Raw genomic sequence first — 25,719 nt, 5'->3', positions numbered from 1 at the left:
AGCACCTGATTGGTGCCGGTGAGCAGAAGAGACCCCTCCCACTCCGAGGTTTGCACACCGTTGGTTGGTTTGGTTTTAAATTCTCGGTAAAGTCAAGTTTAGCCCAACACCGCCCCCACCCCCACCCCCCTGCACAGTGTTCTGGTAACGCTGTCTGGCCATGAAAGTCCTCTTGATTACCGACATAGTGGTAAGAAAAACACTTATAACATTCTCCCTCTTAGCGGTGGACCTAAACATTTGACTAATAAATAACTACAACGTTGTTATTAAATCATACATTTAAAAAACTTAGCTGTTAGTGGGAAGCGTGTCCGGTGTCGACATCCATCGTATTCCTGTCATAAACATGATGTCACGTCCTGACTGTAGTGTTGTCTAATACCTAAATTACTTCCCCAACCAAAAGCATACCGTACCCTCACCATGGCGTCCTTTTCATACCGACTGTGTAGCACAAGTACTGTAATCGATTGCTGTGTTTTTAGAGCTGCTCCTTTTGTCTAGACTGTGTATAGTATTTATTGTTACATTGCTTTTGTCACAAATGTGTCCCAGTTTTGTTATAGGAAACACGAACAGGCATATAGAATGTAACAGACAAAACACTTTATTTACATTTAAGATATTGTAAGTAAGGATAGGCTATCCGCTATTCTATTCCATTTTTAAGATATCCTCATTTCGATTGGAAATGGTTATCAGAATGTTTTAAAACTACGTATACGTCCTTTTGTGTATTTGTGAACCAAAGAACACTATAGTTACACATATGCATATATACCTGCCTCTCACGTGGATTAATTAAGATATTTATGTAGAGATATTTACCTTGCCACCTAAACTTAAGTGCAATCTATGTGGTGTAACTCTATCATGTCCGTGTGGATAATGACTAAATGTTGTCCAGTCCAGCAGTATGGTTCCCTGTGCTTTGATGAAGAGTTTAAAAATAAAAGCACAACAATGATTAACCATCATCTTCACCCAAACCACTTACTCTGTCCGTCCTCCAGTCCTTCACGTAGTTAAAGCTTCTATCAGAGAGGAGGACAAAAGGGACAAAATAAAAAACAAATGTGTAAAGTGCTTGGATGAATAAATGTAAAGAGTACATCGAAAATATCTTTTTCCTGTATTTATTTATTGTTCTATTTCCATATTTGTCAATATATTCTGTAGGCATAAATGTATCTGTTTCTGTGTGTATTTGATGAATGTGAGTACTTATTGACGACTGTAGGAATAACATGGTCCACTGGTGGTCTAACGGGCCGGAGCAGAGACATCCACCCAGGTGCATTCTGTCTCTGCTACGACTGAACCAGCGCCTCATTACCAAACCACTCACACTCTCTCATGGACATCCTCGTCACCCTACTCCTCTGAAAACAACTCCAAAACACGTCGTAGAAAATCATACAAGCCCTACAGTGCTAGACTTTGGGTGTTAGACAAACTGCTGTCTATATTTATACTGTAGGCAGGCAGTTTATAGTATTTATATTGTAGTATTTATTCTAACACTAACCCTAACCCATTCATCATTCAAATCATTCTGAATTGTATTAATTGATGTATCATTGTGTGGGTATGTGGGTATGTGGGTCCTCCACATACTACACATACTATTATCCTTTTATTTTATGAATGGAATGGCAGAGGACATATACAGTGGGCTTTAAAAATGTTTTCAGTTGCTTGACCACTAGTCTCTGACCATTCTTTCTCAAATTTCGGGAATTTGGACAAACACTACCATTCATCTTGTTCCTAAATTCTAAATTTTATCATTCATTCATTATTTATTATTTATTTATTATTCATTCATTTTACAAACTGCGGTCTATGTTTATACTGTAGGCAGTTAATAGTATTTATATTTCAGTATATAAAGCGGTATTAATTGGTTTCTGACCACTAGGGGGTCAAAGAGGATATTGATAGCAGGGGTAGTCCTATAGGTAAGGCCTTATGCAGTTCGAAGATCAGTCTGGGTCTCTAAAAGTAGGTCTACAAGGGAGTTTTATATGCCCTGAGTGCCCTATTCAAATCTCTTTGGTCTCTCTTATTGTCACCAACAGATTCATCGCCCTGAGGGAAATATTATTGGCTGATCCTCCAGCAGCTGGGATTTCATAACCCCCTCCCCCCTTCACATTAACTGCACCACTCTTTTCATTACTCCACCTTTTTAGATATTTATCATAAAATGCATTAGACTGTGCTCTCTTAACATTTTTTCCCAGGCAGCCAATTTCAGGGCTGTGCTTGGCTGGTTTTAGTCCCCGGGAAAGGAGGGGGTGGCGGTTTGACTCGCTCCCCTCCCGTCCTCCGCCAGAGTCGCTCTCTTTTGTTTCGCGGTTGAATGCAGCGATCATTATGGAGCTGATGTCACAGGCTGCTTTGTAAAGTTCCGAGGGGGGGGGGGGCGATGGTGTAGCGAGGAAGGGTGGGTGGGGAGGAGGAGGAGTGGGAGGGGGGGGGGAGTCACTGGTTGTGATGGCTGAAGAAAAACGTAACACGGCTACAAGAGAGGTGAATACCCATCGCATGGTGGTTGTCTGTGTCTGTTTTTGAAGATGGCGGTAATGTGATCATACCTGGAGTCTGCTGGTTTGTGCCAAAAGGATAATTACAGAGCTAATGGGGTAGCAGGTGCTGCAGAAGCAGGGAATAATTGAAGGCTAATGGAGCTAAGGTCTCCTCATGTCACAGTCTAGTGACTCAATGTGTAGTTGGATCACCTCTAGAAGTTACATCATCAGAGACAATGGGGTTTTGATGTCTGCTGCAACGCAGAATGGAATTATAGCTATAATGCATATATGTAGCCTTGCTGCTGTAGCCTATATAAAGAGAGTTATTTCATTGATATGTTCATGGTTCAGCTTTCGGTTTTTCTAGCCCTATAGACGGTAATGGGTGCCTAATGTTATGTTCAAATCAATATAATAATATTACACGGTGTGCGCTCATCGCCACTTTAATCAACAATTGCTAAGCTCATCAATTCTAATGACACATAATGTTAAACCTTAACCAGATGCCGTGGAACGCTGGACTCAATAATAACAAGGATGACCCGTTTCCTCTCTTACCTTCAGTGGGACACTGAAGGTAAGAGAGGTGGGGAAGGCCGAGGAGAGGAGGAAGAGGACGAGGTGGAGGAGAGGTTTGGGGAAAGGTGGGGGAGAAGGGGGAGAGATGGGGGAGGAGGAGGAGGTGGGGGAGAGGTTTGGGGAAAGGTGGGGGAGGAGGGGGAGAGGTGGGGGAGGGGGGGAGAGGTGGGGCAGGAGGAGGAGGTGGGGGAGGAGGGGGAGTGGTGGGGGAGGAGGCAGCTCACTAGACTGTGTAATGCCCTTATGTCTGTCTTTGGAATTACCTGCAGAAGGTGCCAAACTCTACGCAGATACATGGAGTGATGTTTCTCCTTTTGACATTGATGCTAAAACCTCCACTGTTCCCTACACATTACAACTTCAATGTTGTTGTGTCATTGTGTCCTCTTCATTTGTGTGTGTGTGTGTGTGTGTGTGTGTGTGTGTGTGTGTGTGTGTGTGTGTGTGTGTGTGTGCCATGTCTGTATATGTGTGTGACACACTGTGTTTTGCTTTGATTTCTCAGAGGCTTTCTCTGTGTCTATTAAACTGAACCACCTCCTCTTCCTCCTCCTCCCTCCCCCTCTTCCTCCCCCAAATCGTCCTACTCTCCCCACTCTCCTCTCCCCCTCCTCCTCCCACCTCCAGTCAATGACTTTGTGATGTGCCAGACGTTTCTCTCTACCCCTGGGAGTCACTGCCACATTAGCTCCCTGATAGATGCTGATGTTCCCATTGTGAGAGGCAGGGCTAATGAAATGGTAATAATATTGACTGGGCCCCACACTCCCCCGTCCACCTCTTCACTCTCTGCACAATTTAGTGCATTGACGACGGCTTATGCACAACTGCTTTTGATTTCATTTTTCTGATCTGTCTAAAACCAAGCCAGCCAATAGCAGCCCTGTATCTCTCCTCTAAGACCAAGCCAGCCAATAGCAGCCCTGTATCTCTTCCAGGATTCTGGTGCGATGAATATGACTTTCATTTTCCTGGCTGGACTCTCAGTCCTGAGGTAATGGTTATTGCCTATGATTGGCTGAATAGCCTCCTTTCATTGGCCACATTCTTATCTTAGCAGAGGGAGTAAGAGTTAAAAATAGAACAGGATTAGCAGCTTCTTAACCCCGAGGGATGGTGCTTCTCTTTAATTAAATGTATTTGAAGAAATACATTTAATTAAATGATCGATTGTTTATATCGTCACAATTCTTGAGTTAGGGTAAGTTAAAGAAACCCTACAAATTCTCAGTGCTTTGAGCCAAGCATATTGTCATACCCAGTGTGATTTTATCGGTTATATTCAAAATGTCTGTGTAAGATAGGACCATTTATGTATTTGCTGATGTTGAAAGCAAAATGGTAAACAAGAACATGACAGCGCCCACTTTATATCATCTGTTTGTGCTGTGGACACAACTGCTGTCCCCCAGTGAATCTGAATCTGAAACTGGGAACGAAACTGAAACTGAAACTGAATCTGAAACTGAAACTGAAACTCCATCAGGGGTTCCTCACTTTTCTTGACCCACAACCCCATTTCTAGGTCCATAAAACCACACACTATAACCAAACCCAAGACTAAAGCCAAACCCTAACTTGACCCTAAAACCAAAGCCTATATCCAAACCCTAAGACTAAAACCAAACCCTAACTAGACCATTAAACCAAACCCTATCCCGGACAAGCCTGCTATAGTCAGTTTGATCTGTGTGTGGAGTAAAACCACCCCTAACCCCCCAAACAAAACCTATTTCTAACAAAAAAATCTTGTTTTCTTCAAGTCTTCTACATGTCAGGTAGGAATATAAAGAATATCCCAAAGCAACGGCCATATGTGTGCTATGACATACTCATGGATGAAAGATGTGAAACAGGCCCAATATCCAGGCCACGGTCATCCAACGCCTTGTTATATAGTGTGTGTTATATAGTGTGTGTCACTGAAACAACGACACCCTCCCCTGGTGCGCCCTTCAATGAGGATTCCGTGTGGAAACGCTTCTCATCAACAGATCAACTGGGAGCAGGGTAGAAGGCAAGGTGAGTGCTATCTGACATTCACACAGACAGGCCTGCAGCATGATGGATGGGAAAAGTAACAGTCCCCGACGACTTTATATCAAATTATTTGATAAGATCCGCTGCAGCACAAAGATATACAATTACATATTTATCAATCTTCTCCTCGAGTCTACATTCCATATGATGGGGGATGACGATAACCCTTATCAGCACTTATAGCACCCTTCTTTCTTCCCCATCTTCCATGAAGCCTCCCCACCAGGGTTGCCAGATTGGGCAGGAAATTTGACCCAATCTGGCAACACTACTCCCCACCCTAACACACCACCGCCGTGATTATATGATGGAGTTGAAGTCCCAGGTGCGGAATGAGCGTGCGGCCCGGTGAATATTTAAAGCTTCAAACAACGCGCTTTTCAATTACAATGAGTGGCACGGCGGAGATAAAGTATCCGGCCGCATTACTCAGCCTCTGAATCCCGTCACATTAGTTGTTTTTTTATGCAGCTGCACAAAACACACCATCCATTCTCCTCCGTATTGACACCATCTGATCAACGACCGTCCATATATTAAACATATCCTATTTTACCATAGTCAACCCCTACCTAGTTCATATTATTAATAACTATTAGGCTTAATTAATGTTTGTTGCGGGTTACTCAATTTGCAGTGTCCACATGTGTATCGGTTTATTTTGGAGAAGAGTAGGCTATTTCGAAGTAAATAGGCCTACAGGTTGCTGCGAAGCCACGCACGATGCACAGGTCGAAGTGTGATGATGCGGGATGCGTGATGCATGATGCGGGATGCGCGATGCGTGATGCTGCGTGATGCATGATGCGGGATGCGTGCGCCCCGCGGTGTCCGCGTGTGAGTGTGCACTTCACCGGAAGTGCTTGGATTCCGGGACAGCATCCGCAGGAAAGAACCACTGCACTGTGCGGTGTGTGTGTTGTGTGCGCCGCCGTTATAAACTACTCTCTCTCTCTCTCTCTCTCTCTCCAGGGGCTGTGTCATCCAGCAGCCCACCGACCCTCCAGGTAGAGATGGGGGGATCTCAGAGCGTGGAGATCCCGGGCGGAGGATCTGAAGGATACCACGTCCTCAGAGTAAGATGTTGAACCGGGGCAGATGGTTCTCTGACGCGCGGCTGGATGGGTTTCAATCCGTGACTGAAAACATCCACGTTCCGCTCAGCTCTCCTTTAGATTCTCCCTCGACGCTGGAGAACCAATATGGTCCTCAAATAATACAAGGCATCCATGGATTGTCCGCATTGTTGTTAGCACGTATGTTGCTGATGCTGGGTAGGGTAGCTGTCAGAAATTGTGGTTGTTCATGGCGACTGCAATGATTATGACGCGATTGTGCCGTAGTCCCGTCTTCCATATGGTCCTATTTTACTCTGTTTAATCAATGTCAATCCAATCATGTATAATGTTCAAAGTTAGACCGTGTTAGCACAACATCAGCCGGATGAAAACACAATGTGTGCACATAGCAGATAATTCAACTGTGCAGCACCTGCTCTATAATACCACAAATGTCCCTGCTGCGTCAACGTATTGTTTGAGTCCACTTGTTCAACTCCATGACTAATCCCCCTCGAGACTAAACCCCATGACTGTGTTGTTGATTTCCAGGTGCAAGAGAATTCCCCTGGCCACCGCGCTGGTCTGGAGCCGTTCTTTGACTTCATCGTCTCCATGTCAGATACACGGCTGGTAAGAACAGAACGTCAATCACACGTCAGTAGGGTGGACTACCAGGGGTGATGCCTGAGGGACCGGTGAGGCGGTATCCTGTGGTATTGGACGGTTGTGGTAACACACGTTCAGGTTAAACAGAACGCCGGGCGTGGGATTAAATGTAGGAGGCGATCGGGAGGGATGCTTATTGATCCCACTTAGGAATGGTTGTCAATATTAATCGGGATTGAGTCATGCATTGCACACACACAAGCGCGTGCGCATAAACACACACACACACACACACACACACACACACACACACACACACACACACACACACACACACACACACACACACAAAAAAAAATAAGCCAGCCAATAGTAGCCCTGTATCTCTCCTCTAAGACCAAGCCAGCCAATAGCAGCCCTGTATCTCTCCTCTAAGACCAAGCCAGCCAATAGCAGCCCTGTATCTCTCCTCTAAGACCAAGCCAGACAATAGCAGCCCTGTATCTCTCCTCTAAGACCAAGCCAGCCAAAAGCAGCTCTGTATCTCAAGAAATCTTGTTTTTCTCCAGCTCAGTCGTCTCCACTGATGAGCATCCTGTCGTTGTTGTTCAGAACAAAGACAACGACACGCTGAAGGAGCTGCTGAAGGGGAGTGTGGAGCGGCCCGTCAACATGCTGGTGTACAGCAGCAAGACCCTGGACGTCAGGGAGACCTCGGTCACCCCCAGCAACCTGTGGGGGGGGCAGGGCCTGCTGGGGGTCAGCATCCGCTTCTGCACCTTCGACGGGGCCAACGAGAATGTGTGGCACGTGCTGGTGAGGGGGCTGCCGCTGTGGTGCTGTTCAGAGTTCACCTAGACTCTGCATAGCCTCTCCCCTTACCCCCCCCCCCCCCCCCCCCCACCCCCCAACCCCCTCTTACACACTGTATGTTTGTGCTGCCTGGCACTTAAAAATAGTACTTGGCATTGTGTAGCGTCTCATCCTAGCTATCTTTGTTGTATACAGGGAATGGGTTAACCTAGCGGTTGTTAGTGCTCGGCACTTGGTTCTATGAACATCCTGTACCGACAGAGATATATTGTTTCTCTCTTTCTTCTGAAGAATTTACTTATTGTGGGTCGCTTTGGATAAGAGTCTGCTAAATTCCCTAAATGTAAAATGTGCTGAGAAACATGTTGATGTCATATGTGTCGGCTCCCAATTATTTAAACAGTGGCGATTGTAATTAGCTTTTGGCGCAAAATGGGATTCTAACTCGACATCCCGTCGTCATATTTTTTCAGGAGGTAGAGGCCAACTCTCCGGCGGCGCTGGCGGGCCTGAGACCCCACTCGGACTACATCATCGGAGCCGACTCGGTCATGAACGAGGTACCTCTCGCGCCGAGACCTGGAAGAATCCTGGAAGAGACACCCAGGGCCTGGTTCACCTGTAGCGGCCATCTTGGCTCCAAACGCTAGCTGGGTGAGGCGGGGGGGGGGGGGGGGGGCGGAATGCGGAGCTCCGCACCCCACCAAGCTAGCGTTTGGAGCCAAGATGGCCACTGGGTGAATTAGGCCCTTTTTGTGCTTCGATGGCAACTGTTGACTTGAAGCTTGAATCCTTCTTCAAACAGAGCGAGGATCTGTTCTCCCTCATCGAGGCGTACGATGGGAAGGGGCTGAAGCTGTATGTGTACAACACCGACACAGACAGCTGCCGCGAGGTGGTGATCACCCCCAACTGTGACTGGGGCGGAGAGGGCAGGTGAGAGGGGGGAAATGGAGGACGGCACACACACACACGCAGACGCACAGACAGACCCGCGCAAACACACACACAGACAGACGTGCGCACACACTTACAGACAGACACACAGACAGACGCACGCACACACTTACAGACAGACGCGCGCACGCACGCACAGACACACACACACAGACAGACAGACGCACGCACACACTTACAGACAGACGCACGCATGCACGCACAGACAGACAGACAGATGCACGCACACACTTACAGACAGACGCACAGACACACAGACAGACAGACGCATGCACAGACACACAGACGCGCACACACAGACAGACGTGCACACATAGACACAGACAGACAGACAGAAAAATGTCCTGATTGATCTCCCGATTGATCCCATGTCCTCAGCATCGGCTGTGGGATAGGCTACGGCTACCTTCACAGGATACCCACGCTGCCTTTCTCCGAGGGCAAGAAGATCAGCTTCCCTGCCCAGACAGCCAGTGAACCGGTGGCCCCGCCTAAAGATGGTTTCACAGAGGTCAGGGTTAAAGGAGATGTTTACTGCTGTGATCCAACAGTGTTGGGAGCTTAATCGAAGATATTGTTGATCATTGGCATCAAGGTAGTATGTTAATATTGTGTAGACAGTGTCTAGGCATTAATTGCCATGTGTTTTAAGAGACGTTTAAGATCCGTACGTTTTAAGATCAGCAGTAGTTTACTGTACATTTTGAACTACAGTCATCCTGACTTGTTGCGGGTGTGATTCCCAGGTTCACCTGTCGGCTGTGAGTCTCGCTGCCTCACCTGACGCATCTCCGTCTGTGGGCGGGGTCACCGTCAGCTCCGCCCAGCCCCCCGCCCTCAGCGCCTTCCAGACCGGTATGCTGAGGACACACACTAAGACTGCGTGTGTCTGTGGGGGATTGATCCGAGGAGGGGCCAGTGGTTAGATAAACGGATGGATCATAGTGACCGCTGAAAGGATCTGTCATGCCCTTCTGTTCCAGGAACTCCTACAGTACCGGTTCCTCACCAGATCTCCCCTGGACCCCTCCCTCCTGTTGGCCTACCGGGTCAGTCCCAAGTACCACATGATTTTAATGGAGCTGTTGTGGATCCATAACATGCATGCATGCTTACATATCAAAACGCTTAACGTTTGCACGTTCAGTGAGGCATGAATGCAATGAATGTGTCCACCTCACACATCATAAACCGACCTCTGTCTTCGTCTCGCAGGTTTAATGCCTTTACCCGGACGCCTGCCTCCTCTCCCTCCCCTCCCCAACCTCAACATCACCTTGCCGGACCTGAGCAGGCTATCGCTACATGGTGTTAGTGGTCTTCCCCCTGCAGGTAACCCTGGTGAAGTGTTTCTGTGGCGTTCTTTCGTCTTGTCAGTCTTGGCTCAGCCTCAACGATCACATGCACACCAAGATAAGGTTGAGGCTTTATAATTTCAACTGTAAGAGCCATGTTTGCTCCTACAGTTAATATGGAGAGCAGCTGCTGAATAAATACTATATTGCATAACTCAAGTCATTTGGAACTTGAGCAAGTTACATGAATACAATTACAGGTAAAGACTTACTTGAAGTTTCTTAGTTAGGTTAAGGACAGATCAAGATCAGGTCAAATCTTTAAAGAGTCCAATGAGCCAATGAGCTGTCCTGTCCCTTTAGATTCCAACCCCCTAGCCAATGAGCTGACTGGTTATTTTAAAGAATTCAACACCCTAGCCAATGAACTGACCTGTTATTTTAATGAGTCCAACACCCAAGCAATGAGCTGTCCTGTCCCATGTTCTTGTGGACAAAATGCTCCAACTTAACAGCATGCCTGTAAGGCTGCTTCTGTATGTCTCAAGGACCCAATGGTTGCCCGGTCGTGGACATCGCTGTACAGCTCAATGGAAGGGTGGAACCAGGCTACCAAATTCACTTGTTTGTCATTCTGTGCCCCCCCGCCCCCCCCCAGGTCTCCCCCCGCTGGCTCCACTCAGCCTGCCCCCCCTGATCCCGGGAGCGACACTCCCCCTGTCGGAGATGGTCCTTCCGGGCGTCGGGGCCCCGCCTCCTCCACCCAGCGGTCAGGACCCCACCTCTACGCCAACACCACCGCTGTCCTTCCCCGTGGTCCACAGCTTCCCCCATCAGTACGCCGTGCCGTCGTCAGGGGCGACGCCTCATCCGGGAAATGTCACAGTGTCTTCGTAATGGATGCTCAGTTTACATCACTGATCCTTACTCTTCTTCCCTCCCCTCCAAACACACAGTGTCACTGGGTCGTTTCAGTTACTGTGTCTAGAATGTAAAAAAAACAAAAAAATACAAGCGTGAGGTGCTGGTTGTTGTCTGGGAGTATTTATAATGAGCCGATCCCTTTGGCTTTCTCCCCACTGGTCTAGGTAATGATTTAGTGAGGATGGCTGGACTGAAGATTAAACAAATGTTTGAGGATTATGGGATTGCATGCCGGAATGCAAAGTTACCACAAACACTCGAACCGGAGTCCATTTCATTCCTGGCCCGTGTGAACGCAACCCAGCCAAGTATTTAAAAAATAAGCTATTTAAAACAGAACTATTAATGGGGATGAAGTGCCAGAATTCTTCAGAATACGTTAAAAGGTTTATATTTACTTTGCTGTATATCATGTTTAACTCGGGGATCTTCTATGGCTTATAGCGGTTCACTTCATAAAGTGGTTTTCCTCATAATTCTTGTTGAGCCAAGTGTTTCTGAACAGGATAGTTCTGAATGACAAGACACTTTACTCAAGCCAGTTGCTGTCCGTGCCTTTATACACGATTAGGCTTCAACTATTAAAAGTAAACCGCAGTACTGCTCAGACACCACAAGATGGCGGCAGAAGCTCAGGAGTGACCGCAGGACCCCGCAGTTGAAGGACGATTGTATTGCAGTGATCGATAATAAAGCAGTTGTGCAAGACCTCAGCTCTTCTAATTTCACAGCATTTATGTTTTACTCTCAGCTGAACTATACATATGTACACAAATAAGATTACACTGCCCTTGACAATAGCAACATCTACAGCTGCAAAACAAGACAAGACAACAAACCTGAAATCACCCAATTAGGACGATTAGTTAAACAAAACCGCCAAATCATCTCCTGTACAGCATAAACAGTTCTCAATCCATCCATTTATTTATTAGTATTCCTGCATAGGATTTTGTACAACGTCATTTTTCTACATTTGGTTATCTTGTGCATTAAACATTAGTATGCTGCCAGAGCCTATTTCTTACTAGATGCCACAGTTTGCTAAAGTATTACAATCTCATGGCTAGGTGTAACTGAATTAAAGCCTATCACTTTGAACAAAAAGAACAAAAACAAAAGTGAAATTCTTAAAACGATGACCGTCTGCTTATTACAGTAAATGAACGTGTGTGTAGCAGCTGTATGGTTTGCACCCTGGCAGGACCGCCGAGAGACCCCCCCCCCCCCCACACACTGGGCCCTCCACTCAGATCCTCCTCCAGGTTCTCAAGTCAGTTTCATTCAGTGCTCTGCTGGATCTTCTCCTCGGGATCCATGTTACCCTCAGGCTCCTCCTTCTCCCCCCCCCCAATCGATCCAAGTCTGTGCCAACGCCAGGAGCATGACATGGGTGTAGGGAAGAGTAGGGGGGCGGGGGGGGGAGGAGGGAGTCACAAAGCTTTGGCCATTCTAGTCCCTCCCCCCTCGCCCTTCCCCCCTTCAGTCTCCTGCTCCCCCGGTCCTCAGACACCCAGACAGACGCCGCCGGGTGGGTGCTGGGTGGGTGCAGGCGTGGGAGCAGCCCGCTGCTCGGTTCCGTCACAGTGCAAGAGGAGAGAGAGTCAGTACGATGAGATGATGCCACCGGCGGAGGCAGAGGAGGAGCCCGGCCCCGTCCCGGGCCCCGCGGGGCCCACCTGCAGGGTCCCTGAGGAGCTGGAGCGCCGCATGTGGGGCAGCAGGTAGGCGTCGCCCCCCAGCTGGTGCACGTCGAAGCGGTCTTCCTTCCGGTAGGCCAGGCAGCGCTTGATGAAGGCCTGGGGGGGGGGAGAGGACCACAAGGGTGCGTGAGACAGGGAGGAGACACAGCGCTCGTGCAGTGTAGCTCTCAGGGAAGACGGGAAGAGTCAAGGGACCTCTCAGTCACTTGACCCCAACCCAGCCAGAGTATTCAAAACCATTTATGGTGATGAAACTACTGATGTCCTAAAGGTCCCATGACATGCCACCAGGTGTGGTGTGATTAGCTGGTACAAGCCGAAAGTCCACCAAGAAGTGTGCTGGATAGATTAGTCTACCAGCCTACCCAGTGGACTATAGCAAATTTTGCTCATCTATCCGTCATACATATAGGTGGACACGCCCACCTGTCAAAACGGCTTGTAATGGCTAATCACACCACACCTGGTGGCATGTCATGGGACCTTTAAGGGGAAGACTTGGTGAATGTTTATATCAATATGCAAGTATATACTTTGATGCGGCATATCATCATTCATAGTTTATCTTGGGGATTTCATGGTTTTCATTTATGGTCAACTTCATTAAGAGTCTGATCCTGAAGCAGTGCGTGTTGCGCAGGACATGGGACGGTTCTGAAACATAAGTCAGCTGCCGTCCCCGTCCTCTGACTCAGTCAAGGCCAGAACTGCAATAAGCAGTGTGACATTGTAAAGTCACACTGCTTATTCAGTCACCATTGAACAAGTGGCATTACTTCAGTAGGTTAAAAAGGTTAACTACTCACCTTTGCTTCATTACTGGAGACGGGCTTCACAGGGAACTGGAGGTCTGTAGCTTTAAGGATGGTGTTCTCCTGCAGGATGTCCTGTTGGGACTGATTGTGGCCGAAGGGCTGAAACCAAAACACACAGACAGACATCAAGCAAGCAGCGGGGACTCCAGGGTATTCAAACACCTTCACTCTGATCGGTTATGCGCTCACCTTTCTCCCGTAGAGACACTGGAAGAAGATGATGCCCACAGACCACACGTCCACCTTGTTGGAGATCTTTGGAGGTTCTTTACCCACGACAAAACATTCCGGGGGCAGGTACCTGAACAGGTGAGAGACACAGACAGTCTCAGAGACCTGGTCCCCACTAGGGATGTCCACAGCTGGGAATACTTTGACCGGTCTATAGGTTCATTTTCATATACACAGCTTCGCTAGCTAGCAGGTAAAACAAGCACGCTAAATTAAGTTTGGTGTGGGATCATTTCCTTAAGAAAGGAAACCAAGCCAAATGTAAATTGTGTGACACTACATCTTCAGTTAAGTAGTAGTACTTGCAAACCACATCAAGAACAAGCACCCGGGTGCCATGTCCGAGGATTGCTTGCTCCAACAGTGATGTCTTGGGCGACGGACCCCCCAGACGGGTTCCTTACCAGTAGGTCCCGGCCCCCTGCGACGTCAGGTCCATGCCGTCCGCGCCGTAGTTGTCGTCGTCCATGATTTTGGACAAACCAAAGTCTGTGATCTTGATTTCCCCGCACGCCGTGCCGTCCACCAATAGGATGTTGCCTTGAAAGGAACACAATAATAATTACAAAAAAGAAACTGTGTTGTGTGTCCGCTGAAGAGCATCGCACACTGGACCCGCAGTCAAATAACGTTCTATACATCTACAACATTATTTGCAATGAGTGCATTCACACGGTGCTGTGACGTCCTCTCAAAACCCTGGCATGCTACTCAGTGACATCATAATAAACAGACCAAGACCTAATCTTCGTCTGTGCGTTGTCCTTTCTACTACGCGACGCCGTGTGAGGCTTGTGTCTAGCCTGGCATGTCCGCTTAGCTCAGGAGGTAGAGCGGGTTGACTTGTAACCGGGAGGATGCTAATTCGATCCCCGAGTTCCAAGGTGTCCTTGAGCAAGACACCACCCCAACCATTTCTGACGAGCTGGCTGTCAACTTGCATGGTTCACACCGCCATCGCCGTGAATGTGTGTATCAACTCTTTGTACGCTTTGGATAAAAGCATCTGCTAAATGAAAATGTAAATGTGTGCGCCCCGCTTCAGTCTGTGAGTGGTCGTCAGTAAGTCTAGCCATGTTTAGGTCAAGTTGAGCTAAAAAGACTTATAGAAGGCCTAGCACGACTGTTCCCAACCTCTGTGTGTCTTTATCCTCTTTATTAGCCCTGAATATACTTGTGAGACCCCAGAGGACAATTTTTACCTGGCTTGAGGTCATAATGGAGGACAGTGTTTACCTGGCTTGAGGTCATAATGGATGATGGGCGGCTTGATCTCGTTCAGGTATCTCAGTGCGTTCACGATCTGCATGACGATAGAGCGCGCCTCCTTCTCTGACATAAGCTTGTGCTGCTTCAGGTAGAAGTCCAGGTCGTTGCCCTCACAGTACTCCAGCACCGTGCAGAACCTGTCAGGGGAGACCGGAGGATGGGGGGTCAGGGTGGGTAGGTCACAAGGGATCCCGCACTCCTATGCGTGAATGGATGAATCGTTCAGGAAGGGATTAAATAAGTGTATTTCCAAATAGGCCAGTCTACACAGTCTCTTTTTAAGGGGACGTCCTGATACCACCACTATCTTGTACTTGAACAGTTTACTACTGCATGTCGAGTTTGTCTTTGCCAATCATGCGCTTACACAGCCCCTCCTCCGGCAACACATCGAAATAAAATACGAAGGGAAAGGACGGGAAACGCCCTGTCCAACCAGATCTTAAGGGCTCTGGTTTGGAGGGGAACCCTCCCCAGACCCCTTGAGCTGGGGCGCGTGTGAAGCGGACTCACGTGTCCGTGTCCAGTGAAAAGTAGTCGTAGAGCTTCACGATGCGAGGGTGGTCCAGCTGCTTGTGTATTCTGTACTCCCGGCATGCATGTCTGCGGAGGAGAGGGATGCACGGTTACCGTCGGCAACCGTAGCCATGGCTGAGGTGCCCAAAATGCAACATGTGTATAGTGGAATGTAATTATGTGAACTAAAGCAAAAGACAGAACAACATTATTTGAATACACATTTCATTAGTCGAGTTAGTGCTTGGCAATACGGACATATCCTGTGTACTGGTAATCCGACTCAACATAGTTTCAAACCTTATGTTCTTTTAATTACCCATCTTTTCATCGTAATTAAGACTATACTATAAGACTAAGATGATGATACAATTCCATTCAAAGATGATAAATAATATAGAATTTTTGTGTATATTTTCATCGGTGACCATTCATTCAGATCAAGAAGGTCAAATCCTGAGGAACCATACTTGTGATAGTTCTCCTTCTTCTCCTCCCTCCAGTTCTTGTTGAGTTGATGGATCTTCACAGCAGCATATCTTTGTTCGATCAGGTCGAAGGCCTTCAGAGATGATACACAGAGCATGTTATGACCCAGTGGCCTCACCAGAGGGAAGGAGCCCTGACATGGAGGTCTTTACTGTGAGATGTAGAGGAACCATGAACCCACACCGTACCTTGTAAACTTCACTGAAGCCCCCTCTGCCTAGCAGGTGTAGAAGCAGGTACCGCTCGTTTAACGTTGGGTGGTCCTTAAACCTGTGGTTGAGAGGAAGCAAAGGCAGGATATTCATTATGAACGCCATAGATGCATGTCACGATATCTGATCCGCAACATCTTTTGTTTGTTCTTGTAGTTGTCACATTTATTTAAAAACAGACAGATCCAATCTTTGAAGATAAATTAAAGGAAATAAACCCAGTTTCTTTCCAGTCCAGCGAGTGCATTGCTAAAACTGAATTCAGATCAAATTAGACCTAATTTAAACAACAAAAAACACCCTAACAACCACCTCCAAGTACGAGTTCCTGTCAGCGTTGTGTGAACACGATATCTGATCTTTTAAAATCTCATCCCGTTCCTCTTCCACATTCGACATGCTAACATCTTGTGCCGTCTTTATTGCTGGTCCGTGCTCAGCTTTGACTGACTAAACAACAGAAGCACTTTAAGCCAGGAGCCTGGGCTAGATGGGGTCTCTAGAGGGATTTAGAGCGCAAGTCACCCCAGGTCAGCCTCATGAGAACATGCAGATAGGCAAGTTTGCGCTTCGTAGTGAATGTCATTCAGGCCTCAACTGAGCAGCAATTGATATCCAAATATGGGCGCGGCCTTACGATGTTCAAAAATGTGCAACCAGCAGATTAAAGAAACAAGTGACGCTTGATAGGGTTGGGCGATGTCCCCTAAATTAGCAGTTGACGATGTTTACAGTAAAACATCAGGATGGACGATGACATCGTCGACGTCGGGGGGTTAGTTACGTTATTTTACTAACCTAACTAATAACTCATCCAGGCTTTTGCACGTAGGTAACCTACATAGGTGCACGTAGGTCTTAAGTGCCTGCTAATAATTTAGGTTAGGTTAATTAGGTTAATTTAGGTTAACTATAGAAGAGTAGGATTAGTGTGTGTCTAACTGACAGTGATGTCCTTGCTGTCCTCTCACGGCTCTTTACAGTTGGAGGTCGACAAAAACGTCTTCTCTGATAAAATATCAGTTAATTTTTCAACTATTTCATTTAGTCCATCTGATCAAACTATTTATTTGCTGCGTTGATTTCTACACCGCCATTGTATTGACATTCTGTGCACTGCAGAGCTCCCTGTCTTGAACTGAAAGTCCCGCCCCCTCCACTGAGTGTTATCTCCCCCTGGCACCTCGAAACGGGGGGAGGGAGTACTATATGGAGGGACCTTTTATACCAACTGTCAACTGGATGACAGTCACCTTGAGACAGCAGTCCAACGTCCTGTCAGCCTCACAGAGACCTATTCTAGATACAACTTTGTCATTACTTTTCCTTCTGCTGCTGACCAAAACAATTGTAGACACACTGTCTGTTTGTCTGTGTGTGTGAGAGACTCACTGAGAACTGTCTTCATTATTTATTCTCTTCAGCTCTCGAATGTGGAGGTTACGCACTCTCTCCAGACGCTCCAACTCGGCCTGGATCTCCGCTTCTTCCTATAAATGATTAACACACACACACACACATCTCATCAGAATCCACTCACTAGTTGTGTATTTAATATTCATACTTTGTAGCCCGTCTGTAAGTTTATTTATTTGGAAAAACAACCAACACTAGAACACAAAACTCAGCCAGAGTTCTCCAGCCCATAGAATTTCGGTATCAAATATGAATGTCTTCATAAATTACAATGATCGTCTACAAGTCGAAATTATTTGCGAATCAACATGCAACCGTTTAATTATTCAAAGGACACAGAGTTTCCAACTGCATCTGAACACGGTGACGCACGCACTGCCTCCTCCTCTCTCTGGTAATGTCTCCTGTAAACACCACTCTGGCTTTTTGACCTCCACGAGGATCTACTCGCTGGATGAAGCGGTGCGGTTGAGCGTTCTCACCTTCTTCAGATGACCAAGTCGTAGTTTGAAGATCTCCTCCTGCTCGTGGTACTCGGCTAGAGTCAACCTGTCGAGAGAGAAAACGTCTGAGTGTCCAAGCCCCCCGTTCCGTTAAACAGGTTACCACAGTGCTGCTGTGAGTTTATTAGTTCTGTTTGGACCGCTTGTTGACACGGGAAACACTTCAGTAGCGGGTCAAGCCACTGGCAGCTCTGATCTGATGCCATGAGCATGAATGCTCGTGGGCATTGTGGATGAAAGGCAGACGCACTCACAGCTGAGGTAGGCTGGGTTTCAGAAAGGGATCGCTTTCAGCTCCATTCACCGCCTTTGTCTTGCGCTGCTTTGGCTCCGGGTTTGTCGCGGGCGCCTGGGAGTTGCTGGACGATGGCGGCTTCCTTTTAGCCAACAGTTTTCTTTGCCTCTCCATCTCCTCGCGCTGCTGGTTCAGCCATTCCTGCTGTCTGTGAAAGGGAGACATTGTGCAAATAAGAGAAGGCGAAGGGAAGAGTTACCCCCGCTGTGCAATTCGACTCATCGCAATGCCTTGAGGCATTGTCGGGAGGCATGTTCAAAGGGAAACCGCGTTTATGTTCAACTGTCATTTTATTTTCCAGTTACAAACTAAATGGGCTCATCCAGAGAGACCTACTTGACGAGGTTCTGGAAGGCGTAGCCGTCCGTCCACTGCTCCGTGAACGAGGCCCCGTGGCGCACCGTGGTGAAGTGTCCGAGACGCAGCCGGTCCTGCATGCTCTTCTCCCGGCAGGACTGCTTCTCCTGGGTGCTCTGGGGTCGCAACAAAATGTCCTTAGTGAACACACACACACACCACCACCACCACCACCCCCCCCCCCCCCCCCCAGCCAGGCACTCACCTTCTCTATAAGCAGCTTCTTGCTCATACTGATGCATTTATTCAAGCGTTCCTTAAACTTTTCAAGTAATTTTTGTTGTTCGTCTATCTGTCTTCTGAGATCACAGTTTGCCTAAGGAGAGAAAAACAAACAGAAATTGGCATGTTGAGATATGTATACTCCCAAAACCACTTTGTTTTTAAAGCTATCCATGTAAATAGAACCAACCAATTCAGCCCTACAGAGATGAACACTTATAATGTGGTTGTTTTAATGTCATCGTCAACAGCTAGTTTATCTGGTGGCATGTTTTAATGTTAGCTTCAATAGCTAGCTTATCCGGTGGCATGTTGTAATGTGAGCGTCAACAGCTAGCTTATCCGGTGGCATGTTGTAATGTTAGCGTCAACAACTAGCTTATCCGGTGGCATGTTGTAATGTTAGTGTCAACAACTAGCTTATCCGGTGGTATGTTTTGATGTTAGCATCAACAGCTAGAATATCCAGTGGTGTGTACTATATTGATTAAGCACGTTTTGACCAGAGACCGGTGACCTTACCCTCAATAAGTCATCTATCCTCCCCTCCTTCTTCTCAAGGTCCAGATTCTTATTGCTTTCAAGTGCCGCCAGTTTCAGTCCAGTGAGGTCAGTCTGGGGAGAGAAGCAAAACAGTTACTCCAGACAAGCCATCCAAATCTGGTCAATGCATTAAGAGGGTCTACAAAACAAGTAGAGTAAATGAATAAATCCTGGCCTCCTCACCTGGACACATTTGATTGCGAGTTGCTTTGGAAGCATGACCTGGTCCCCAAAAGACAGACTGGGAGGAGATGAGCTACTTTGTCTGACCTGCAAAACAACACAGCAGAATGTACAAAAACACACACGATGACTCGTAGTAGCAAAGAGGAGTGAGCGCACCGCCAGATGCTATGGCAGTCGCTGGGGGGGGGGGGGGGGGGGGGACTTACAGCGGCACCCTGAGCTGAGTGGGAGTTCTGTGGCGAGCGGATCACTAGAGGGACACCACCACCAACACCTCCTCCTCCTCTTACAGGACTGGCCCCGTTCCCTCCCTGGAACTGAGATCACAGCAGGGGATGAGTGACATCATAGCCTCTCTGCTTGGCAACAATGTGGGCACACGAGGCTGCCTTTGTGTCACAGCGATTTCATTCAAAGGCGCCAACCCTGATGCCGGGCATCTTTACTTCAACAAGGAAATGAGAGGCAGAATCTTGCAATGCAACCATCGTCGTCTTTCAAACTGAAACATTTTGAAAATCACTCACATCAAAATAATCACTGATTTTAGGTCCCCGGCCAATGGTCTTTCCTGTAAGAGAGAAGATGCATCATTCTTGTGTTTCGATTTGATTCCGGAACATTTAGTCACACTTGATGGATGGACTTAAACAACACGCGTTATGACGAGGGGCAGGGCTCACCTTGGCTGCTTTCTGATTGGTTCTCAGGTTTTCTCTTCCTTCCCCTTGAAGACTCAGATGGCTTCTTCTCCGGCGTCTGAAAACAAATGGCCAGCTTAGCGATGACACGCAATCATGACAACAACCGATCTCAATAGAGACTTATGACAGGCCTACCGAATAAGCAGGAGAACTCCCCCTTTTTACATCTGAGCCCTGGAAAGACAAGAAGACATTTGAACCCAAAAGAATAACAATAAATCACAGTAAATGTCTTAATGCGGTGGATACATGGTGGTATCAAAGACCATGGAACATTTATGACACCAGTGCCTCAAATAAAAACTAGCTGTAGCCATACAGCATAGAAGGCTCAATACTTTTATTATGATCTCAAAGAAACAGTAGCATATCATAATCCATATATAAGGGGCGGAGCTAAAGAACCAGGACTAAATGCTGGAGGGTCAGGGGTGGGCGGAGCTACAGAACCAGGACAAACAACTGGAGGGTCAGGGAATCTGCTGACTGCTGTCGTTCTGATTGAGGTTGTCACTGCTACGAGCCATTAGGTGTGTGACGTATGAGAGGCATCTGTGACACACACTCAAACAAACACCAACCCTGGGGTGGTGGGGGGGATGACAAGTGGTGAAACGGAAGCTAAAACAGACGAGCACCCACATACACCTAATCCAATGTTATTGCTCTAGCTGGCTGCAGTCATCATGTTCCTCAATCAGGCCAACCAGAACATATGCAAGCACAATAAAATACATTTAAATGTCTTTATCGAACCGTACCTCAGACTCCTTGTCACTTGAAGACCCTATGCTTCCAAAGCTGTGATTTGAACATTCATTGTTTGCTAAACCCTGAAATCATAAAGAACAAGCAGAAAACATGCAGTGGTTAACACTTGTAGAAGGACATCTTCACATTGTCATTTGAGTTAATCAGGACCATAGCATGCAGTAGGCCGAGAGAGCATCATGAATTGTGCCATTATCCCTGGCCTACCGCAACACAATGTCTGTTCTCTTACGAGCTGTGTACACCTGTTAACAGTCACCAGTCTTAAACCTCCTATGAGGTGTACACCTGTTAACAGTGCTTGGTCTCTTAGTTCCCATGAGCTCCGAGAGGCTACGCGCATAAAATGAACATTTACATAATTTTTACTTGGAATTTCCCAAAGATATGCAACTGAAAGTCCCACCCTCTCTCTGGCCACTAAACCCATGTAACTGAAGGTCCCACCGTCTCTGGCCTCTAAACCCATGTCACTGAAGGTCCCACCGTCTCTGGTCTCTAAACCCATGTAACTGAAGGTCCCACCGTCTCTGGCCTCTAAACCCATGTCACTGAAGGTCCCACCATCTCTGGTCTCTAAACCCATGTAACTGAAGGTCCCGCCCTCTTACTGGTCTCTAAACCCATGTAACTGAAGGTCCCGCCCTCTTACTGGTCTCTAAACCCATGTAACTGAAGGTCCCGCCCTCTTACTGGTCTCTAAACCCATGTCACTGAAGGTCTCGCCCCCTCTCGTCAACAAAGCTCATCTGGAACGTCCCCTTCCGGGCGTTCCCGTCATGAGGTGAGAATGACGCGGCGAGGCACTCCGAGATAAGGTGTGTGACAAACAACTGGACGGCCTCCAGACATTGGCGTTCACTCACTTTGGTTCCCCCGCTGGTGCTGCCGGTGCTCCCCCCCGTGCTGCCTCCGACCCCGCCCATGAAGCGAGCCTCCAGCAGCTCCTGTCTCCTGGGGTCCAGGCTGTGAAGCTCCTCCATGGCACCTGCCAACGTCAGCGGACAGTCACAGCATGAGCCATCGGAAGAGACCCGTCTCACCAAGGCCTTTGTGAGCCCATTTAACGCCTGACGGCTTAATTGCCCTTTGTCAAAGTTATTAGGCGACGTATGTTGTTTTTTTTCGCCATCTAAAAATAGACCACCCCATTCACAGCGCAGACACAGGGGTCAGGCCTGAACGTACGCCTGGTAAAGCGTTTGAACGAATCAGCCCATTAGGGGCTCTTACTCAGAGAGCAGTGCTGTGACCGACATATTTGGAGACATTCTGTTTGCGAGGCCGCTGGGGTAACAGCCTCAGCCGCTGTGCCATGGCGACAGTTGGGTCCCTGTAGGCACAGTTGCTCTCGAGGCTCCGCCGTCACAGGAGACTCGACGGGGGGGCAGACCTCGTGGGAAAACCTGCCATAACTACGGGGCCATTTTGAATTTGCTAAAGCCAGGACGGTGTACATGCAGGAATACTGATGTATTCGTTCCGTTAATGTATGGTCACATGTACATTAAGGCATCACTAATAGCAGTGACATGCTTGGATTGTAGGTGTCAACAGTGCACATGTTTACAAGAAATAAAATATACATACTAATGTCTACTTCAATGCAGACAGTAAGTGAACAATTTGTTGTTGACCATAAAGGTGCTTGCTGCTGCACTGAGTAAAGAATCCAACATAATTCTGCCGCTTCTTTCACACTTCTAATGTATTCATCTTAAAAGGAACAGAAGGGAACTGGGAGAAAACCCTTCTGTTCACAGAGAAAAGGAGACTGAGAGCAGCCTCAATATTGGCTACGGTATGCCGTCCAATGCTCCTACTAGGATTACAGATTCTGCTGCTCATCTGCGAGGTAGATGTGACATAAAAAGAGCAGTAGAGGTATTCCAGGGAGCCCCAGTAAAATTCCAAGAAAATGTAACACTGCTCCCGAGCCATCTGCACTGGCCAGACAGTGAGCGCGTCATATTCAAATGTGGGTTCACTAAAAAATGAAAGCAGAAAGACAGCCATAGACACTTTGCACTAATTCAACCATCAGGCTTGTCCAGCAGAAGAAAACGTGTGTTGACATTCATTAACACATTAGTTTTTCCTTTTCCCGTGCATTCAAGTTATAACAAATGGAGATGAATTACACATTTGCAGAACATTCAAGTGCATCAATAATCGTTATGATTATCGTTAGAATGATGCAAGGCTTGTCCAATGTTTTCCAGAGTTTTAATAACAAAGCCATTCCCTGCCCTGCCCTGTCCAAGTCCTACAGTGGACTAGCAATGGAAAAACATGTAGTAAACAAACAGCAGCCATCACCTGGCTAGGGCTACTGTAACTCCTAGTAGGGCGAGGTAAGATAGCCCACTACTACATGGTAACATGAGATAACTCGAGAGCCGTCATGTAATGGGAATGATGCTGCAGACGCAGCAGTGACTTGCAGTGCTGCACGTCATGTACTCTCGCATGTAAAAGATCATCTCACCGATGTGCAGGAGCCCAAAAGGCAGGCAGTCTGCACTTGATTCGGTTTGGACAAGTCATCTACACTTAGAGTCTACTTCCACACAGGCTTGTTCGCCCTACACGCTGAGAAACTGCACACAATTACTGGACTTAACTGGATATCATTCCAATATAAATGCATGTGATTCATGCGTGTGGGAAATGCCGACGTTAGTAGGGGGACCGAAGAGAAGCTCAAGGTGGGCACAAATAACCCAGATATAAGAACACAATATCCTGTTCATCACCTCATCATCTCTGTATTTAGTGCAAAGTCTAAAAAGCATCCATCTGCAAACATCAGACAAGCCAGGCCAACTTCATGCATTAAAATTTTTTTTTTTTAAATACCCACAAATACGTTTGATTGATCAATTACTGTTGGGACTTCCCCTTAAATACTTTTGATATCCTTCAGAATCAGTCGACAAACATCTTGAATTATAACCATTAGAATAGTTCTAAACAGCCATAGTTTGACAATAGGTGCATTATTATAAATGTCACTACCGGATCAAGCTGTGCACATTTGCAAACCAAAACAAAGAAATGTCCACATGACAAGCTACTTTTTTTCTTCACCATTTACATAACTTTCGATCAAACAAGCCACTGGTTTTGTTCCTACCATCACCAATAGCATTTTAAATGTAAAAATTGGAAACCACACAAAGGATGCAATCCTAACCACAAGTTGTTTCCCCCCCCTCACCTCGTTTTAAACTTAGCAATGAGAGCTTATTTTTCTTTTGTGTCAAACAAAAGGAGGTCCTCAGGCCATTCACAACCATCATCTATATTCAAGCCCCTGGAGAAGCATGAGGGTGAACCCTTAGAACTCTTGCTGTGGATGTCATTTTGACTCCATGCAGTTCAGCAGTTACCACCTGTTTATGGCACACACTTGTTAAGCTATTTAAATCGTTGGCATAACACAGCCGATTATGGAAGTGGAACAACCTACAATGTTAACAATGAGGGGTGCAATTCAACAGTGTTCATTTAGGCAAAATTAACTATTTTGTAAAATGCATGCATGCAACATGAATGATTCATTTGGTGTCACATTGGGGGGGGGGGGGGGGGGTATGCATCCACTCCTCTATGCAAGACCTACATGCAAGTTCAGAAACAACATTGAGACCAATGTGTGCGTACGTGGTTTGGCTATCCCAGAACCTCAATTCTTTGTTCAGGTAGACATTCCACGTTAAACCCCGCGTGCACGCGAGCGTGCGCGCACACCACACACAACACGTATCCATCCTGCTGGACTCTCACGTGCATGCCCCGCGTTTAAAACCCACCTCCACCACCGTGTTACACACATTCACTTAGCCTGACGTGTTACATACACACATCGCTGATTAGTTTTCGAACACAGTAACCTTACTAGCAGCGAAGTGCCCTGGAATAGCACCCGGGGAGACACGCCAGCCCCGTTAGATGGGGCTTACGTCTTCACGAACCACTTTATAAATTTAAAAAAAAAAGAGTTCAAATGATGACCGCATTGGTCCAGAACCACCCCAGTCCAGCCATGGACACCAGAGGATGGCTCACGACCCCCACCTAACGTGAAGTCACGTTAACCATCATCCAGGGCTCACAATCTACCGTGTGCCATTGTTGAGCGTTTCACTCGTTGATCGTCCCCACGACCCAATGCATGCATATTATAGCAAGTATTCCGTCGGAACATCTCTGTTCTCCGGTGTCCTGGCTGTTTGTGGCGTGACTGTGCTGTCCTATGGTTCAGGAGGACAGTGGTTCGGTGCTACTACCAGCTAGCCTCGGAGGCTCGGTGGACTTTGGAGCCGACGGGTTACCAGCACTCCGCCGCCTAGCTGGCGAGACTGCAGTCCCACATTTAAGCACAACGCATTCAATATCGCACAGGACTACTTACACAAACATATAGCAAACAGTTTCGAGTCCTATATCGTCACACGACACCGTCCTTTATCCTTCACCACCGCCGTGATATGTTGCTGAAAAAACAATCCGCGTTGGGGACGTGGAGAACCGGGACCAAAGATGGCGTCCCCTCCAAACTTCCACTACTTTGGACACTCATCAGTGTACTTTTGTGCTCATATTGGATCACGTACAACTAATACATGTCGGTGGCCGGGAAGTCAGCTCATTTGTGGTCCAAATG

The 25,719-nt window shown here is 47.2% G+C and overlaps 2 protein-coding genes across 2 annotated transcripts; one reads left to right on the top strand and one right to left on the bottom strand.

The window, feature by feature from the left end:
* Positions 1-6,175: 6,175 nt before the first annotated feature.
* On the top strand, positions 6,176-10,791 carry LOC311358840 (Golgi reassembly-stacking protein 2-like; the record flags this gene model as incomplete). The annotated part of the gene is made up of 9 exons (XM_084478945.1): positions 6,176-6,238; positions 6,773-6,853; positions 7,442-7,645; positions 8,116-8,202; positions 8,448-8,578; positions 8,978-9,110; positions 9,346-9,454; positions 9,815-9,931; positions 10,553-10,791. 9 exons carry the CDS (start codon positions 6,176-6,178, stop codon positions 10,789-10,791), a joined length of 1,164 nt encoding a protein of 387 aa, XP_084335071.1.
* Positions 10,792-11,727: 936 nt separating this feature from the next.
* tlk1a (tousled-like kinase 1a) lies at positions 11,728-25,605 on the bottom strand. Its single transcript, XM_084478354.1, has 22 exons — positions 25,468-25,605; positions 21,917-22,038; positions 21,041-21,112; positions 20,415-20,453; positions 20,259-20,334; positions 20,103-20,146; positions 19,782-19,892; positions 19,573-19,659; positions 19,369-19,461; positions 18,830-18,940; positions 18,604-18,740; positions 18,227-18,415; positions 17,952-18,018; positions 17,446-17,543; positions 16,030-16,111; positions 15,823-15,914; positions 15,350-15,439; positions 14,804-14,973; positions 13,972-14,107; positions 13,526-13,637; positions 13,328-13,435; positions 11,728-12,617 (listed from the first exon to the last, which is right to left on the bottom strand). The coding sequence occupies exons 2-22, from the start codon at positions 22,031-22,033 to the stop codon at positions 12,423-12,425; spliced, it is 2,226 nt and encodes a 741-aa protein (XP_084334480.1). The 5' UTR covers positions 22,034-22,038; positions 25,468-25,605; the 3' UTR covers positions 11,728-12,422.
* Positions 25,606-25,719: the final 114 nt, after the last annotated feature.

The sequence above is a fragment of the Micromesistius poutassou genome (assembly GCF_964030765.1).
Source record: "Micromesistius poutassou genome assembly, chromosome: 14".
NCBI classification, from domain to species: domain Eukaryota; kingdom Metazoa; phylum Chordata; class Actinopteri; order Gadiformes; family Gadidae; genus Micromesistius; species Micromesistius poutassou.
This window is presented reverse-complemented; position numbering and strand designations above follow the sequence as displayed.

What these genes read in the sequence shown, in the direction of transcription:
- tlk1a (XM_084478354.1), bottom strand. Translation starts at nt 22,033, where the DNA reads ATGGAGGAGCTTCACAGCCTGGACCCCAGGAGACAGGAGCTGCTGGAG. An exon ending in TCGCAATCAAATGTGTCCAG is followed by an intron (nt 19,462 to 19,572) that starts GTGAGGAGGCCA and finishes TTCTCTCCCCAG; the next exon opens with ACTGACCTCACTGGACTGAA. An exon ending in AAGAAGGAGAACTATCACAA is followed by an intron (nt 15,440 to 15,822) that starts GTATGGTTCCTC and finishes TCTCCTCCGCAG; the next exon opens with ACATGCATGCCGGGAGTACA.